The 17065-nt window shown below is 52.6% G+C and overlaps 3 protein-coding genes across 12 annotated transcripts; 1 reads left to right on the top strand and 2 right to left on the bottom strand.

Annotated features, from left to right (window-relative positions):
- Positions 1-18: 18 nt before the first annotated feature.
- Positions 19-4428, top strand: TMEM150A (transmembrane protein 150A). Of its 6 annotated transcripts, none has more exons than XM_011369816.2 (8): positions 19-163; positions 736-913; positions 1372-1419; positions 1734-1844; positions 2507-2574; positions 2791-3017; positions 3235-3412; positions 3653-4428. In XM_011369816.2, exons 2-8 carry the CDS (start codon positions 849-851, stop codon positions 3892-3894), a joined length of 939 nt encoding a protein of 312 aa, XP_011368118.1. In that variant the 5' UTR covers positions 19-163; positions 736-848; the 3' UTR covers positions 3895-4428. The 6 variants fall into 6 exon arrangements, with proteins under 6 accessions (XP_011368118.1, XP_011368119.1, XP_011368120.1 ...); XM_011369817.2 differs by having other exon boundaries at positions 21-163; positions 1758-1844; XM_011369818.2 differs by having other exon boundaries at positions 22-163; positions 2890-3017.
- Positions 4429-5056: 628 nt separating this feature from the next.
- On the bottom strand, positions 5057-7497 carry RNF181 (ring finger protein 181). Of its 4 annotated transcripts, none has more exons than XM_011369831.2 (5): positions 6707-7497; positions 5984-6114; positions 5699-5808; positions 5452-5526; positions 5057-5193 (listed from the first exon to the last, which is right to left on the bottom strand). In XM_011369831.2, exons 1-5 carry the CDS (start codon positions 6964-6966, stop codon positions 5134-5136), a joined length of 636 nt encoding a protein of 211 aa, XP_011368133.1. In that variant the 5' UTR covers positions 6967-7497; the 3' UTR covers positions 5057-5133. The 4 variants fall into 4 exon arrangements, with proteins under 4 accessions (XP_011368133.1, XP_023392181.1, XP_023392182.1 ...); XM_023536413.1 differs by having other exon boundaries at positions 5057-5225; XM_023536414.1 differs by having other exon boundaries at positions 5452-5559.
- Positions 7498-8778: 1281 nt separating this feature from the next.
- Positions 8779-15424, bottom strand: VAMP5 (vesicle associated membrane protein 5). 2 transcript variants are annotated; one of them, XM_011369828.2, is made up of 3 exons: positions 15270-15424; positions 9698-9835; positions 8779-9228 (listed from the first exon to the last, which is right to left on the bottom strand). In XM_011369828.2, exons 1-3 carry the CDS (start codon positions 15270-15272, stop codon positions 9019-9021), a joined length of 351 nt encoding a protein of 116 aa, XP_011368130.1. In that variant the 5' UTR covers positions 15273-15424; the 3' UTR covers positions 8779-9018. The 2 variants fall into 2 exon arrangements, with proteins under 2 accessions (XP_011368130.1, XP_023392184.1); XM_023536416.1 differs by lacking the exon at positions 15270-15424 and adding an exon at positions 14303-14377.
- Between the last annotated feature and the right edge of the window lie 1641 nt (positions 15425-17065).

The raw sequence follows: 17065 nt of genomic DNA on the forward strand, positions 1-17065 counted from the left end.
GCGGACTCCAGGTCCCAGCGGGCTGCGCGACGCGGCCTGGGGCGCGGGGCGGGGCTGCCGGCCCTTTAAACCTACAGGGCCGCTCGGAGGGCTGCAGCCGGGACGGCGCCACGCGGGAGCCGAATAGTATACAGCGGCGGCGGCGGTGGGGCGCTCCTGGGCGGTGCGTACTGGACCCCTTTCTTTCCCGGAAGAGGCTCGTATCACAGACCCGGGGGCTTGCCGGCTGCGGGCTCCAGGCACCCACGCAGGCGGGGGCCGGGCTGAACTTTCCGCAGGAGCTCGCCCTTCACTGGGGCGCGGTGGTCGCGTGGCTGCTTGTGTGCAGCCGCCCCAATACCGGGCCCCGACTCTCTCCTCCACCCCCAGCCTTCTTTGGTGTGGCTCCTTGATCGACCTAACTGCGGCGTGATTTCCACCCCAGCTCCCTCAGGCAAGGGAGGTGACTCCCTGTCCAGATCTTATTACCCTTCCATGAGTTCCTGAGCAGGCCCGCGGCATTTGGGTGGGACGCGGAGGCCTTGGGTGAATGCCAGAGGTTGGCCGGCCACGTTCTGGTGTGGGCTCAGGCCAAGGTGTGGGCGCTCCGAGCCCTGGTGGTAGCTTGCAATCAGGCAGTGACCACCTTCCTTTACCTGCCTCCCCCTCCCCCCGTCCCCCACTCCCTCCCACCCCTGAGCCACCAGCTTTGGCCACTCACTGGACCCTAGACTTTGACCTGTCTCTCCCAACCAGGCCTGGGCAGTTGATGGTTTTGGCGAAGTATCTTAAGGTAGCTGGACCGCCCCCTCTTCCCCACATACCTCTGTTGTCCCCCCACACCACCACCACCCTGGCTCCCCTTCCTCATGACCGCCTGGATCCTCCTTCCTGTCAGCCTGTCAGCATTCTCCATCACTGGCCTATGGACTGTGTGAGTAAAGAGAGAGGGGTAAGACAACTAGAGAACAAAATGGGCCCAGGCTGAGGAAGGACAGGACCCAGCTAGGACCCAACAGGAGCTTGATGGCACACAAAGTCCCTTGTCCTGTTGCAGGCCCCAGGGTGATACCAGGGTCACTCTGGCTGTCTCCAAAGGCTGGCCTGGTGCCTGGGCACACAGCCCCTTAGGACAAGCTGGCACCACTACTGTCCAACAGGTTGGCCCTGACAGACATACTTCAAGCCATGGCAACTTCCAGAGGTCCCTTAGTTTAGGGCCGTTGCTGTGGGTTCTGGCGTAGCGTCAGGCCTCAGGGCCACCCCAAGTTGAATCCCTAGCAAAGACAGTAAAGCTGAATGGGGCCAGAATCAAGAGAGAAGAGAAGAATCAGTGAGAGAAGGCCGGGCTGGGAAGGTCATGGGTGTGGGGTGACAGTTCTGCTCCCACAGGTATGCCATGGCCGTGATGAACCACCACGTGTGCCCCGTGGAGAACTGGTATGGCGCACTCTGCAGACAGCTTCACTCTAAAGCTCCCTTCATCTCTGTTCCCTCTTGGGCCGGGGCTGCTGCGAGACAGACGGAGACCCTGGGCCTCACTGCTCTTCTCTGACATAGGCACGCCTGCCTCTCCCCAGGCATGGCTTTGTGCCCACTTACCTGCTTACACCATCCCTTTACCCCTTTGGCTTCTGTCTCAGGCAGGCTCTGGGAAGTGGTCTCTTCTGCCCCTGATAAGGGAGGTCTGGGAGAGTGGTCTCTGAGAGGCCTGAGGTACAGGCCAAGGGGTTAGGGGAACCCCTTTCTCCTAGTCTACACTCTGTCCTGCCCACCAGGTCCTACAACGATTCCTGCTCTCCTGACCCTGCTGGGCAAGGGGGCTCCAAGACCTGCTGCACCCTGGACGATGTCCCCCTCATCAGGTAAGGCCTGGAAACTAGGCAGATCAGAGATACCCAAGGCCCTGATAAACTCCCAGCCAAGCTCCTCAAGTAAAGGCCTGTCCCAAAGGGTCTCACAAGAATAATAATTATATTGAGATCACTTAATAACAGTACTAGTTGCCAATTAGTATGTGCCAGGCACTGCACTGAACATGCATAACTTCATTCAATCCTCCCAGCATTGAGGAAGCTATTGTTTTCACCATTTTATAGTATAGGCAAGGAAACTGAGACTGAGTTATGTCATCCATTCAGGTCACACAGCTATTAAGTGGAGACACCTGGATTTAAGCGCAGGCCCTCTGATCACCCATCCCAAGTTCTGGCTCAAAGAAAGCTAGACCGGCTACAGGCCTTGACAGTCGCAGGGAGTCCAAGGAGTCTCAGAGTCTGCCAAGCAATCCTGGGCACTCCCTAACCTGTCACACGCATGAGCTCTGCTTTAGTGCCGGGGGAAGGAGGGGGAGGGGCACCAGCCTGGGGCCAGTTGTTTGTGCGAGACACTGGCCGAGACACTGGCCGTTCTCATAAATCAGTGGCTTAAATCAGGCACAAATAAAGCAAGAGAGCAAATGGGCCAGAGTAGGGGCCCTCTGGTGCTCCTGCTCTCTCTCATTCTGTCCTTGTCCCCCTCCCCTCAGCAAGTGCGGCACATATCCCCCAGAGAGTTGCCTCTTCAGCCTCATTGGCAATGTGGGTGCTTTCATGGGTGAGTTGTATGCTTAGCCTCCCTAGCCAGTCCAGTCCAGCCCACCCCCCTAGAAGGCCCAGGAAGCTCTTGCTTATCACAGCCCACCCTACAAAAGGCAAGAGGGGCCACTTCTCTCCCTGTTCCTTGAAAGCCAAAGGCTGATTCCCATATGGCCACCCTGCTGGCCAAAGCCTGATGAAACCATTCACCACCCACCCATCTATTTCCCTCTAGCCCTCAGTGTCTGGGGGCGGTGGGAGCTGGCATGTTCCTGGACTGGGCTGGGCCAGAGGAAGGCACCAGTGCTGGCCCCACCGATGCTCTCCTCCCCAGTGGCTCTGATCTGCCTCCTGCTCTACGGGCAGCTCCTGGAGCAGAGTCGTCATTCCTGGATTAACACCACAACATTCATCACAGGCTGCACCAATGCTGCAGGCCTTGTGGTGGTCGGAAACTTCCAGGTATGCCCTCCTACCCATCTTTTGAACTTTCCCTAACAAGGCCTGGCTCTCATGAGGGTTGACCCAGGCTGCAGGGGCAGCCCCTCAAGGTTGTAGGTGGAGGAAGGAGGGCCTAGGATTGAAAAGGGGTAAAGAAGAGAGAAAGAACAGAGAGGAGGTACGAAGTTGAGGTGGAGGGGTAGGGCTGCTTCACTGATCAGCCCTTCCCTGGGCCCAGGTGGATCATGCTAAGTCTCTGCACTACATCGGAGCTTGTGTGGCCTTACCCGCCGGGCTGCTGTTTGTCTGCCTGTACTGTGTCCTCTCCTACCACGGTGCCACCGCCCCCCAGGACTTGGCTATGGCCTACTTGCGGATTGTGCTGGCAGCCATCGCCTTTGTCACCCTGATCCTCAGTATCCTTCCAGGATAGGGCAGCCAGGAATTCATCCTCTAGCCCAACCCTTCTCTCACCCAAGATGGGGAAGAGTGGGGGTCACATTCTAGATAACACTGCCCAGTGTGACCTTCTGCTCCCACTCCCCAGAGGTGAGGCCTGGTCCCTTGCCCCATCTTAGTTCTGTATCTGGGAAGGCAAAAAGGGGGTTGCCAGGCTCCCACCCATCCTACTGAACATTTCCTTAGCCGCATTCCAGGTGGGATCTTCTTCATCCATGAGAGTCCTCAGCTGCAACACGGGGCAGCCCTGTGCGAATGGGTGTTTGTCATCGACATTCTCATTTTTTTTGGCACCTTCTGCTATGAGTTTGGGGCAGTCTCCTCAGAGACACTAGTGGCTGCACTGCAACCTGCCCCTGGCAGGGCTTGCAAGTCCTCTGGGAGCAGTAGCACCTCTACTCACCTCAACTGTGCCCCTGAGAACATTGCCATGATCTGACGTCTGGGAAGGGTGGTTGGCCCAGCCTCCACTGCTCCCCACCCTATGTCTCCTTTGCATTTATTTTGTACCAAAAATTTTTTTGAGAAAATGTTCTGTTGGGATATAGGCTTCCTCGCTCCTGGAGCAGGGGCCATCCCACACCCACCTGTGCCATAGAGGAACAGGCCCTGGCAGCTGCCTGAGCTGCACATGCCCTGCTCCCCACTCTGCAGTGTTATTAATGTTTAAAGGTCACATATCCTCAGTCACCCAGCCAGCCCTTCAGGTGCCTTTTATTCCCCAGTGCCAAGGCCAGGCCACTGGGGTTTCCTGCTGCAGGAATTGGGGGCTGGGAACAGCAAGAGGGATAGAAGCGGGGGGTGAACACTCCTTAGTCTGTGGGAAGGCCCACTTTAGGGCTCACTGAACTGCACTGGGATTCTTCACTCTGCCTCTTTTGTTCTTTAGGGCAAATAACACAGCAGAACCACATGGGTATTTTAGTACTTTTTTTATATATACATATATGTCTATTAAAAGAATTCTAATTTGCATGTTTGTAGTATGTTCTGGAGAGTCACAGAAGGCCTGATTCAGGCCAGCTTTCCCTAGGAAGCCCTTGCCCCTAAGGACAGTCCTGAGTGCCCACTGTTCTTTGAGAGCAGGAATGCCAGGAACAAAAGATACCAGATGCTAGCCAAATACGCCTCAAGGGCTTGAAGCTCTTTCTGGGCCTTTAACAAACTGATCTGATCATTTCACACTTCCTTCTCCTCCTACTCAGTCTGGTTTGAATTTTGAGTCCTTAGTATAAGGGATGGGGGGAGGGCATGTAGAAAGCAACTTTAAAATATTGGAAGCAAAAGAAAAGCCCCTGGGGTGCCAAAGTTGACTAAAAATTACAGGGGGAAAGGGATGCAGTCCAGTTTTCTTTACCATCTTTGAATAGCTACTGGGTGCCAGACCATGACATGTTTTGCTTTCCAACCATGAACACACAGGCTCTGGCTGGTTTAGTGGCCAGGTTCTTGACCTGGGCTCCACTGCCCTCAGGCCAGCATGCTTGGCAGGGAGGAATACACAGCCTGGCATCTTGTGGTCTAGGCCCACCTTCTCCAATAGCAGTAAGGCCCTAGTGGAGAGAGCCCCTGCCCAGGCCTGTGAGCAATGCAGCCTCAGGGTGGGTAAAGAAATCTTTAATGAGGATTCAAGGTGCAAGAGGAAGATGTGGAAGACCAGCACTCAGCCCCAGCTGCTTCATGTGTACATGGCTCCATGCAGGTTCTCAAGTCGGTGCTTCTGTTGCTGCTTGCGAGCCTGAAGGAAAGGCAGGGGCCATACCTGAAGGCCTATGGGTGAAGGGACAGGGCAGCTATCATGGAGTTGGTTCTTACTATTTTTAGGCTCCTGGCATCTGTGTTGCCAAGGATCTTGCCCCTCACCAAAGTCACTGAGAAGGCAGCCAGAGCCAGGGACCTGAGGCCTACACAGGCCTGATGAAATGGGAGACGAGGGCATCAAGAATGGCCTGAGGGAGCCCCATTATCATGCCCTCCACTTACCACTAGCCCCTACCTTATCTCTTCTGTGTTCCTCATAAGTGTCATCATCAGTGGGCAACTCATGGCGGCACAGGGGACAGGAATTTGTCTGGGAAAAGCAGGGCAGTGTTCCGGCCAAGGTCTGATCATAAATTAATATCCACCCCCTGCTCCCAATTCTCACCTCAACCCTTCTCCCTTCTCTGATCCCCCAACAGTTCATAAAAAGAAAGGGGCTTGAGAACTGGGCAGGGTAATAGCTGGGAAAAAGAAAGCAGTACCTTGCTTAGCCAGGGCAGAATGCAGCTGGAATGGAAGAGGTGATGGCAAGGCATCTCAATGGCAGTCTCCTCCTCTTCAAATTCCAAAAGACACACAGGGCACTTGACCTCTTTAGGAGGGAGTGTTTATCAGGAGAGCTGCTACAGGCTCCACCTCCCAGCTCCCACTCCTAAAAGACACTCTTGCCCCAACTTAGCCTGAAAAACTGAAGGGCCAGTAAACAATCTGGCTTGGGAAGGTGGGTCTGGCAGACCTGTCACAAAAAGCAGAATTAGTGTTCTCACCAGCCTGAGAGCCTGTGATGACTGTCCTGGGGAGGTTCTCAACCACGGTCTTGGCAGCAGGTGGAGGCAGGTGGTGATCCCAATCTACTACCAACCCCAAGTCTTCAAAGTCCATCCTATTGAAAAGTGACCTGATAATAAAGATGCAAGGTCAGAACCAGAGAAAGCCATACTTTCTCTTTACCCCTACAATTCACTCAGCATTAACATGTAAATACCCTGCCTAGCTAATAGTAGTAATAGCTACCTCTTCAGCAGAATGAGAAATGGTTTACAGCTGTTACCAGACAACCCCAAGCACTTAGGCTGTTTATTCCCATTTTACACTTGAGATCAGGCTCAGATAAGTTACTCAGGCCACGCAGGAATGATCTACTAAAGCCAGACTCGTGTGTTCGCATGCTTGGTGTTCCCAAAGAATGTACCTGCTTACAACCAAATGGCCCCTACCCCGTCCCCATAATCCGCCTTCTCCTGTACTTCCTAGAGCCCACTGCCCTCTCGCCCCCGACTTCCCCTACTCCAGTCTTTCTCAGACTCTCCTTGCCCCGGAAGCCCACAGGCGATCCAAATTATCGACCTCTCCTCGATTCTAGCCTCCAAACTAACTACAGATCATTCATCCCTCCTCCCCAGAATTTGCTGCCCGATAGTCCGCCTTCCCAGCCAGCCCCAACCCCCAAACCTGCTGCCTGGGCTCATCTCTCAGCCCCGCGAACCTACCTCGCGAGCTCCAGCAGCATATTGGTTCGGGCCTCCTGCTCGGGGTCCAACGGCTCGCAGTCGTGTTCATCGAAATAGGACGCCATGGCAGCTGGGTTGTCTGACACAGCAGCCCTCGGACCCGCTGGACTGCGGCCTCGCAGCACTGGCCAATAAATTGGCGAGTTGAGGCTAGATGACCAATCAGAGCATCCGAAAGGCAAATACAGTGGCTTGTTAGACGCACAGAAAGCGGAAGTATTCATTCTGTCACCTCTCATTGGCTCGAATAAGTCAGGTGACCAAAGGCTAAAGCCAATGGCAGGGGCTGGGGCTGGTCAGAAAACTTGTTTTGGAGTCCCAGCCAAGGGTAAGTACGTGAGATTGATGTGTGGGTTGTGTCCCTCAGAGACGGAACCACTGGCCCGGAAGCTCAGGGATCTTCGAGCCTAGGGGGAGAGTCTGGATTCAGGGCGCCTTTCACTGCTATGCCACAGGCCCTCAAGTCCTTCTGCACTCACGGGTACTTCTGAACCACCTCTAGTTGCTTCAGAAGTTGGCGCATGATTTCTCTTTGACTCCCACAAAACAAAAATTGCCTGTTCATTTATTATGAGTTAGGCACAAAAGTAAAGGGTGGGACAAACCTTCCTAACCCAGAGAGAGAGAGAGATCCTTGCTGGGGAATCTGAGGCCTTACTATTTGTGACGTGTCGAGCCTATTGCTCGACTTCGCCCCTGGCTCTTGTAGAAGTGGTGGCTTTAATTAAATAGTTTGCAAACCTGGCTACCCATGAATCTCTCCTGGAGAGAGGAGAGGAGGGGTTGCAACTTTAAGGGGGAAAAAAGCCTAATACTTAACCCTCAAAGATTCTGATTTAACTGACCTAGGCCTGGGTGTGGTATTTTTATTGTCAGTTCTACATGAGATTCTAATGGGAGGCAGGGTTGTGAACCACAGCACTACATGATTTGGATGATAGCTACCATTTATTTGACACCTAGAACCTTTACATTGATGGATATTTTACGTACAGTATATATAATCCTCACAGTTGTCCTGGGAGCTAAGTGGCATTATCCCTTTGTACACATGTAAAACCCAAGTCCAGGAAGTGGTTTGCCCAAATTCATAGTCTCTAAGTGGAAGGCACAAGGTCAGGTGCTCTCCTCCATCTTTCCCAGGAAAGGAAGATGGTAATGAGCCCAGTAGAAGTAACAAGCTTCGTGAGGGGAAAAGGTCCACACAACTCTTGGGTTTGTTCTGGTTTCTCTGTAAGTAGCCCTCTCTCTACCTAACAAGGAGCTGCAACTGTTACACACAACGCTGAATTCCTCTTCCCCCCGCCCCCCCCCCCTTCTGTTTGAGATGCAGTTAAGTAGCCCGGGCACAGGCCGCCCTGCTTCCATGGTCTTGGTAGGGACTTTTCTCCTTTTTCATGGCCTTTACACAATGATCATTCCTGTGGCACTGAAGGTACTGCCTACTTGGCCCTGTGCAGCCCTGGAGCTTCAAAAAGCCCAAATTATTTCCTATAGGGCAAACTCTGGCCTTCTTGCGTGACTGCATTACAGCATGATAGAAGCCCTTCCCGTCTTCACTGCCACCTGTCTCATCCATGATCTAGTGTGGGCAGAGATGTTGGGGAGGAAGTGTTCGGAGGAGAAAAAGTCTATCTGAAGGTGAGAGCCTCGTGATATAAAAACCTCTGAAGTGCTTTCTTCTTGGCCATCCCATCCAGAGTCCCATTGGTCCTCTGAGAATCGCCCAAGACATCAGAAAAATAATAGATTTTATTCTTAGGGAATCAGGCTCAGAGGGTACTGGTTGAAGAGTCTGGTTTAAGAGCTATTTTGTCTTTGCAACTGCACTCCAGAAGGCTCTGTCTGTGTAGGGTTGGATCAAGTAAGGAAGGGAGAGGAAGGGGCCACTTCTCAAGAGTGGAATCCTTGGGATAGTAAGCTTTCTAAACAGCCTCAGGGGTGGCGGCAGAGCAGAATGAACCAACGTAGAGACTTGTGCTGGTGCTCGCTAGCTCTCGCGCTCCCCCGCTCCACACACACACACACAAAACCAGCTTTTAACCAAACAGTGGCTTTTAACCAAACAGCAGCTTTTACTGAGCTCCAGGTGGGGCTGGCCTGGCATGGCCAATGCAGCAGGCTGCCCTCCAAGGCCAGTCTGTGGCATGATAGGAACTGCTATGGTGCACATATTGGGGCTGCCCATTGGTGCTCACTGGGGTGGCTCAGATGGGAGCAAACACCAGGGTTCTCTGGAAACCAGAACCAGCCAGTGTGGCCATTTGGCCTCCCCTCCAGACCCAGCTGTGTCAATCCCCAGGCCCCGAGGCAGCACCTGCATCCTGGGCCTGTGAAGCACTGCTGCCCTCGCTTCTCTGTGGGAGAAACATGACCAGCAGCACAATCAAGATGACGAGCAGGCCAATGCCCACCACCAGCCCCAAGTAGATCCGGCAACGGATGTTCTCCCAGCGCTTCTTCTGGGCCAAGGTCTTGGTTGTCTTGGTGAAGGCTGAGCTCTGTGGATACCCCCAGACACAGGATGGGAGTTAGTGGTACCCCCAGAACCCCAGAGCCAGCTCCTCCCAAACCCACCCCAGCAAGGCATGGTCTCCTTCTGAATCCTTTCCATCTTGTCTGTTCCCTTTCTCCACACAGCCTGCCCGGGACCCTCCCAGCCTGACTACTGGCCTGACACTGGTGTAGCCTTTGACTTTCGGCCCTTCAGGCTCACCCCCAGTTAACAATGCCAGCTCTCAACCTATAGGAAGGCCCGCAGCTTCAAAGCAAGGGCTTCATACTTCACAAAGCCTACCTGCTGCATATCTAGGCTAGGGGTGCCTCAAGAAACCCACAGGCCCCACACTGGCCTTCACACAAGCCTCAGGCCCCACCAAAGGCTGAGACTCTGAACACAGCCTGAGAGCTCCCTCTGAAGGCTTCTCCTAGCCTCTCTCTTCCCCCTCCCTATTTCCCCAGGCCTCGCACCATGTCCAGGAGTTGGTCTGAACGCTGCTCCAGCTCTGCCAGTTTCCCATCGCGCTCCAGGACCTTGTCAAAGTTGTTGAGCATGATTTCCGTCACCTCATCCGCCTGCCGCTGGCACCGCTCCAACTCTTTCCCTGCCTAGGCACCAAGCCCAAGGTCAAGGCTGAATGAGGCCCACACCTGGCTTTCATCCAGGCCTGAGACATAGAGGTCTCCTTGCCCCTATAGTGTGTGTGTGTGTGTGTGTGTGGTATAGTGTAGTGTAGTGTAGTGTATGGGTAGGGGAAACAGCATCTTTCATGTAAGGATATGATATGTGTGGAGTAAAGGGCCAGCCCCCAGGTGTGTATGGCTCACCTTTGGTCTCACAGGCCCCATCCCATCAAGGCAGGTCGGCTTCCTCTAAGGTGCCCCAGGATGGGAACTTCCCAGGACCCCATCCTCCCACAAAGCAGATACTTTGCTCACCTGCTCCAGGATGGCCTTTAACCAATGTCTACCTGCCCTATGGCTTCCTACAGCAAAGAATAGGGAACCAAACTACTTGTCTAGAGTCCAAACAGGGAGGAGATCCACCCCCACAGAGCTAGAAAAGTAATTTTGGACCACCACATGTCATAGCCTCTGCCTAACCCACAGACACACACAAAGACATGAACTGAGATCAGATCTCCTTCCTTGGGCCTCTGACTGGTCAGGCCAGTTCAGCCTCTTGGCCTGAGCGCTCCTGCATTAATGCTCAAAGTTGATTCCCTGCCTGCCTGGAATCTCAGCCTTCCCTGCTTCTGAACTCCAGCCTCCCAGCTAGCCAGGATCTTCACTGGGGTCCAAGCTCACAAAGATGAGTCTTTGGGCTCCCAGCCAGGGCAGCAGCCTCACCCAACAGAGGAACCCAGCTCATTTCAAAGGACTGGGAAGAGAGGTGCAGGGTCCAAGCTGATGGAGGCTAAGAGGACACAAGGGAGAAAAAAGGCATGAGTCATAAGAAAAAAAAGAACAGGTTTGGACCCATGCATCTGAGAGAGACCCGGGGGCAGGAGGACCTGGGGAAAGTTGGAAGTCCAGGAGCAGTTCCAAGGACAAATCAGGGAAATGAATTCAAGGATTAATGAACCACAGCAAGAACTCCCTCCTCCCAGCCTAGTCCCCCACAGCCCACCCCTCTTCTCATCTCCTCCCCACAGAGCACTGCCCTTTCCTGCCAAACCATATTGCCCATTGTCTGCAGTAGATACTTTGGCACTTGACTGAATTCCACTTAAAACCACAGAAAGGGAAGAGATCTGGTGGTTACAGAGGACTCAGAGAAGAATTTTCATTCAGGATCTTTGCAGCTGCCTTGCACACAACCTCCAAGCATTCCCCAGTACATGAGTCCTATCTCCCCAACTGAGCCACAAGTTCGCAGAGGGAGGGTAGAGCCCAGTGCCCTTCCTTTGTCTACCACCATCCCAGGGGCCTGGGAAGCCAGCACAGTGCTGACCATTGCAAGGATTCAATGAGTGGGTCAGTTGCATTACAGGCTATCCAAAAGCAACTCTTATTCTCAAGAGCTGTTATCCCAGTGTGTTTATCTAGCCTAGCAGGAGTTTCAAGGGGCAGCATCTGAAACCTAAGTAGGTCAATATTTGCCTATGAGCTAGAAAAGCAACCTGCTTCAAGAGGGGGCAGGCAAACCACAAACCATGGAGAGGGGTGTGTTCACAGGTGGGGGGAATAAGGAGGAAGTACAAAGAGAACAGGGAAGCTGTACTCTACCTGTTCCTGAGTCAACCATCATCACCACTATTATGATGACTAAATTATTCAACAAGGATCCCATTATTTGGAGCCTCTTATGTTCAAACAGTCCAAAGCAAAAACTTGGGAATGGACAAAGATTTGAAAAAGAATCACTTCTAGAGATTGGTGGGACATTGGGTATTATTTTTTCTACTCTGAATGCTACAGCTGTTGTTATCCTGTTCTCCAACATGGGGTGACACTGGGTCACATTCTCCAAGAGAGCTGGCTGTGCCTCCCACTTCAATTTTTAGCCTTCTTCCCCCACTGGAAGCCAAGCCTGTCTGGAGCCAAGATGGGCCCAGGCCTAAAAGAACATATTCGCTCCAAGAAACACAAAAGTCCCAGGCTCGAGTCTCTGGCTCTCCTTGGCTACACTCAATCAGAAGAAAAAGGACACTGCAGGCACAGGCCTCTACTGCCACAGTGAGAACTATGAGATGTAAAAGGAGGTAGCGACCAGAGGGCAAGGCCACGCTGCCTGCTGCCACATTGAGCTCAGCCTAGTGCCTGGCACACGGTGGCCGTGTGGAAAGTATTTTCTGAATGAATTGTGCCTGTTCTTAAGAAGATCACTATAGACTTGGGAAAGAGATATATGCCATACAATTACAGAAAAGAGTTACATTGGGAGTTACAAATAGTGAGTGGTGGAGCTGTCTGCAGAGGGTTAATTCCTGAGAACTGTCATACACAGAGGGGAGTGAGCCCTTGAAGGATGGGGTGGAGCTGGGCATTCCAGACACAGAGAGACAATGACATGCTCGGGACAGAGATGGACTAGGCAAAGGGTAAGAGTGGAGGGGCAGGGTGGGCAGTGAAACTCAAGAAGAGGAAGCTCATTTGGAGGGAGAGACAGAACAAGAGCCAGTGTGGGTTTCTGAGCCAAGGGCAACACCGGAGAGGTACTTCAAGATAATTTGTCTGTTGGTGGTAGACTGGCATGGATGGAAATGAGAAAACTTAGGGCAGAGTGGCCAGCCAGAAGGGGCTGAGAAGTGCCATCAGCAGGGGTTTGAGGAGATGTCCACCAGGCTGAGAGCAGAGTGTAGAGAGAATGGGTGGGTGAAAGAGGCACTTCCAAGCCCTGCAAGGGGTCTGCAGGGCTTGCAGTTGCAAACCATGGGGAGAGGGCAGCAGTGGCATAGTTGGCAAACAGAGGGTGGTAGTTACACAAGAAATGTTCTTGACAGTTACCCTCTGTCCACAATGTTCCTCCTTCGATGCACAAATGTCCCTTTAGGGTTTCCTAGGCCAAATACCCTTTTTTCCTCTGAAAACTAAGCTCTCAAAAACCTCCCTGTCCTAACTCTCCTGTCTCCCCTCCCTCTTGGTTAGTGTCTAAGAAACCCTATTCCGCTGTCATCAATGTGGTCCGATGGACCCGGGCAGAGATCGGGTGTATTAACTCCTTCCTACAGTAGCACTCACCTGAGCTCAGAGACTAGGAGCAGGGCTCTGCATTGCAGCCCTGGGTTTCTTCAAATCCTGCTTCTGCCACTCACCAGCTGAGTGACTGAAGACTGAGGGTATAAACTTTCTGATCCACCACTTCCTCATCTGTAAAGCAGTGACAATAATATCTACGGTAATGTTAGCTATGACATACGACATATTATAAAGGACTAGCACAATACTTGACACATACTAGGTGCTCAATACCTAACGGCTATTATTATTGATCTAACCCATTTCCTTACTTTTTTTTAGCAGTCAGAGCCCAAGAACTACACAATGTGTGTGGTCAATAAAACCTCTTAGATATTTTTACGAAATACACAGCCGAGCAAGCTCTTCCTTGTGGCAAACTTGTGCCCTTGTTTCTAACCTAAATACAGAACTTTAATAGGCCTTTGAGAACCTGTATCTAGTTTATTTCCATTAGGCTGCTGAGGTTTTACGTCTTGACAGCAATAACATCCACTATTCAATGGGCACATAGTCTGAGCTAAACAATGTGTACTACTAGCTGTCTGTCCCCTTAATCTCATTTAATCCTCACAACAATCCATTGAGGACAGTACTATTATCCCAGTTTTATAAGAAACTGAGGCTCAGAGGGATTAAATCACCCATGCAATGTCACAGAGCCAGTGAGTAGAAGACCCAGGAGCTGAATCAACATAGACTCCAAGGATCACATTCTTAACCCCTTTGCTAATCTGAATGCAGAAAAAAGAAGGTCAAATGCTTTAGCTGGCCGGCTAAAGACTCATCAGACCTTTTGATGCTGCCAACTCAACTTGTGTGCATGTGAAGGAGGACAAAACCCAAATTCTTTGGATAGTACATGAGAGAGGACCATCTACAAGATGAATAAATTCAAGTCATTACTTGTTCAATTCCCATCTTTCCCATCACTATTTTGCTCCTACTCTATCCCCAATACCCATGACCATGTCTGGCACAAAGGAAACGCCCAAGAAATATTTGTTGATTTAGTGAATAAGAAGAAAAGGGAAAGGAAGAAGGACCAGGTAGGGAAGGGGGTTGGAAAGAAAGGGAAAGAGCTGGGGGCAGAGAAAGGGACAAGAGTTAAAGAATGAGGCTAAGAGATGGGTGGAGGAGAGATATCGATGAGGTTCTGATCCACTATTTGTCTCAAGTGAGAGTCCCAGAGTTTTCCAGTACCCCCAATAAATTGTCCTGGCCTCAGTCTTCGTTTCAGGAGTTTCTTCTTCTCCCAAGTGCTAAGGACCAGCTGGAAGCCCACCCCTAGCCCTGCCTGATCTCTTGTCCTGTGCACTGGGAAGTGGGCTCTGGGCTGTTCCAGTCTCAGAGCCTCCCTCAGTTTCCTGGCAAAGCCTTAGAGCTCAGCACTACCTTCCTGCCCAGCTTCCTCTGACTGACTCCAGTTTCCTGGAGATGAGGCCATCCAGGCATCTCGACCCCTAGCCGGGCCCTTCCATCACACCTCTGCCAGCTTCTCCACAGCAGAATCTTAAAACACCAAGCCTGCTTCCTGCAGGACCCACCTTCCCAGGGGGAGGGGGCGCACCACCTGTTCCTAACACCTTTGCCTTGAAGGTGGCAAGTAGAGACAGAGGCCAGAGTCTGTAGCAGGAGTGCTGGATGATTCAGTTCAGGAATGTGATCCTAAACAGCGGTTAGGAGGGAGTCAGGCCTATGCCACACTCTGATAACATCAGTGGAATTTTTAAGGTAAACATCTTCCTTTCTTTCCCCTCCAACAGCCTGCCATGAGCGAGGTCAGCCTCCACCACTCCATCTGTTCAGGTTTCCAACTTCCCCCGCCAACTGTGGCTCCTTAAAGCCCCAGGAAGGGCTGAAGGGATCATCATCACAGTACCTACCACTTCTCAGGTGCAGTCTTTGAGTGCCAGGCAGGACTCTGCCACTGTACCTCCTTTAACCTCCTACGAACCCAGCAGGGAGGTTTTGCTGACTCCACTTCATAGATGCAGAAAAGGAGGCTTAGGAAAGTTAAATGACTTGCCCCGGGGTCATAGAGCCGGTAAGTGGCCACCACCAGGATCTCAGCCTTACTGAGGCTGGAGCTCGTAACCACTTGGCTCAAGGAAATGGAAGCGAATCGCACTCACTCCGCGCGAGGCAGCCGGGACCAGGCTCAAACCGCACTTTCCTTCCCAGGCTGCATGGGTCTAGCCCCGGCCCTGCTCCTGGAGCAATCACCTGACGGGGCACCGGCATGTGTCCTGGAGGGTGCCCCCACCCTTGGACTTCGGACTCCTGTCTCGCACCCCCCTCTTGCTCGCTCTCTGCCCGCAACCGGCCGCCCTGCCCCGCCCCGCCCCGCCCGGGCCCTCACCATCGTTGCTGCTGCCTGGCCTGCTCCCGCTCCTCTGCCAGAAGAGCTGCAGGGCCCAGAGCCTGGGAGGAAGCAGAGGGGCGGAGCGGGGGCGGGGTGGAGTGGGGGCACTCTCTCTGAGCAGCGACCGGGCCAAGTTCAAATCGAAAGCAGTCGGCAACAGCGACTGGGGTCCTTAGGGCGCCTCCTCCCGGGCTGCTAGCTACCAGCTTCGCATGGGCTGCTAGCTACCAGCCTTGTGAATTGGGGCTACCACGCCTGAGCAGCCTGGCACCAAGTCTGCATGCCGACCACACCTGGGGGCCCAATCTGTGAAATGGGCACAGTGGAGTGGGCTCTGGAGTGGGCTCTGGAGTGGACTCAGAGAGGCCTCTCTGGGGCTGTGTCCAAGATCAGGTAGATCAGCCTTACCTAAGGAGGCATAATTCATTCATTCGACAAGCAACCAAATGAATGCGTTGTCCAGCACAGCGCTAGGCACTGGAGACACCTTGAACAGCTGGGTCTCTGCCACCTTTGGGAGTGCATCTCACTCACAAGCAAAAACCAACCCCCATAAAGTTTATTCACTCTACACATTGTGAATGCTCTACCTGCCCTGAATTGTATATTTTTAAATGGTCAATTGTAATTATGTGAACTTCACCACAATTAAGAAAGAAAACAAGAGAGTCATGGGAAAGATGCCAGCTCTAGCTTTTCTGTATTTCCCTCTTTCCCAAAGGGCAAGGGCAGACCTGCCCTGATATGACCCTGCTCCTCAGAGGATGGATGAGGCTGGTGTGTCTACTGCCCCTCCAGAGCCTTCCTGAGCTGAATCTGCCCATCTTCATCCTCTCCTCTCACTGCTGCAGAGAAGTCACCTGTTCTCCACCCCACCCCATACCACCCCCAACATCTCAAATGTGGCTCCTCTTGAGGAAGTGGGTTGAGGGTTCCCCTCCCTGGCGTTGAGCCCCTGTGAGCACAGACCCCCACCCCCACCATGAAAGGTCTGGGGCCCCAGGAAGAGGTTTCACCCAGTTCCTTGGTCCTAGAGTCCAGGAGTGGACTGAGGAGAGGATAGACATAGTTGTGGCAGACTGCCCAGAGTCTCTTCTGTGCTTTCTTCCTCCCTCCCCAGTTTTTAGAGCATGATTCCAGCACCTGACTTCCCAGTACTAGTCCCAAATCCTGTTTCACAACGCTGCCCCTCAGCACTCCATCCCCAAAACATGTTGTTTTCAATTCTGGAAAGCTATGGAGTAAATAGGGACAGAGATGGCAAGAACCCTTCCCCCAAACCAAGGCAGACTGGGCACTGGAAAGAGTGACAATGACAGTGAAACCTGGTGGGGAGGAGGGAGGCTCAAAGACAGAGAGTCCCATTGTACATGGAGAGGAAAGAGGGCCATGGGCCCTGTCCTGTGACACTGACTGTGCTCAGCCACGGGACATGGGGAAGAGATGCTCGCCCCTTTAGGACAGCTCAGACCCAGAGGCCCTGCTAAATCCTTGAAGGGCAGAAGCAAACAAAAGACAAATAGAACTTGCAGAAGGAAGAGAAGGAAAAGCAATCCTGTTCCTCTAACCCCCACCCCCCACTATAGACAACAACAGGGCCACAGAAGAGAAATGGCAATGATGGGAGAGGCTAGAGGCCCTTAACCAGAATTCTGAATGCTCAGTGCAGGTAGGCCCCACGTCTCAGCTAATGCTTCCAGCAGAAAAGTAATAAAGGGATATGGCAAGACCCAAGGGGTACACTTAGAAGTCTTGCATACCATCCTAAAATGCTGTGAAGGTTTTGAACTTTC

The sequence above is a fragment of the Pteropus vampyrus genome, unplaced genomic scaffold (genome assembly GCF_000151845.1).
Source record: "Pteropus vampyrus isolate Shadow unplaced genomic scaffold, Pvam_2.0 Scaffold156, whole genome shotgun sequence".
Taxonomy (NCBI): Eukaryota; Metazoa; Chordata; class Mammalia; order Chiroptera; family Pteropodidae; genus Pteropus; species Pteropus vampyrus.

What these genes read in the sequence shown, in the direction of transcription:
- TMEM150A (XM_011369816.2), top strand. Translation starts at nt 849, where the DNA reads ATGACCGCCTGGATCCTCCTTCCTGTCAGCCTGTCAGCATTCTCCATC. An exon ending in GACGATGTCCCCCTCATCAG is followed by an intron (nt 1,845 to 2,506) that starts GTAAGGCCTGGA and finishes CCCTCCCCTCAG; the next exon opens with CAAGTGCGGCACATATCCCC. An exon ending in CAATGTGGGTGCTTTCATGG is followed by an intron (nt 2,575 to 2,790) that starts GTGAGTTGTATG and finishes ATTTCCCTCTAG; the next exon opens with CCCTCAGTGTCTGGGGGCGG.
- VAMP5 (XM_023536416.1), bottom strand. Translation starts at nt 14,362, where the DNA reads ATGCCTGGATGGCCTCATCTCCAGGAAACTGGAGTCAGTCAGAGGAAG. An exon ending in AGAGGAAGCTGGGCAGGAAG is followed by an intron (nt 9,836 to 14,302) that starts GTAGTGCTGAGC and finishes CTTGGTGCCTAG; the next exon opens with GCAGGGAAAGAGTTGGAGCG. An exon ending in CAGACCAACTCCTGGACATG is followed by an intron (nt 9,229 to 9,697) that starts GTGCGAGGCCTG and finishes GGGTATCCACAG; the next exon opens with AGCTCAGCCTTCACCAAGAC.
- RNF181 (XM_023536412.1), bottom strand. Translation starts at nt 6,966, where the DNA reads ATGAGAGGTGACAGAATGAATACTTCCGCTTTCTGTGCGTCTAACAAG. An exon ending in CATCACAGGCTCTCAGGCTG is followed by an intron (nt 5,809 to 5,983) that starts GTGAGAACACTA and finishes TCCCTCCTAAAG; the next exon opens with AGGTCAAGTGCCCTGTGTGT. An exon ending in TTCTGCCCTGGCTAAGCAAG is followed by an intron (nt 5,560 to 5,698) that starts GTACTGCTTTCT and finishes ATTTATGATCAG; the next exon opens with ACCTTGGCCGGAACACTGCC.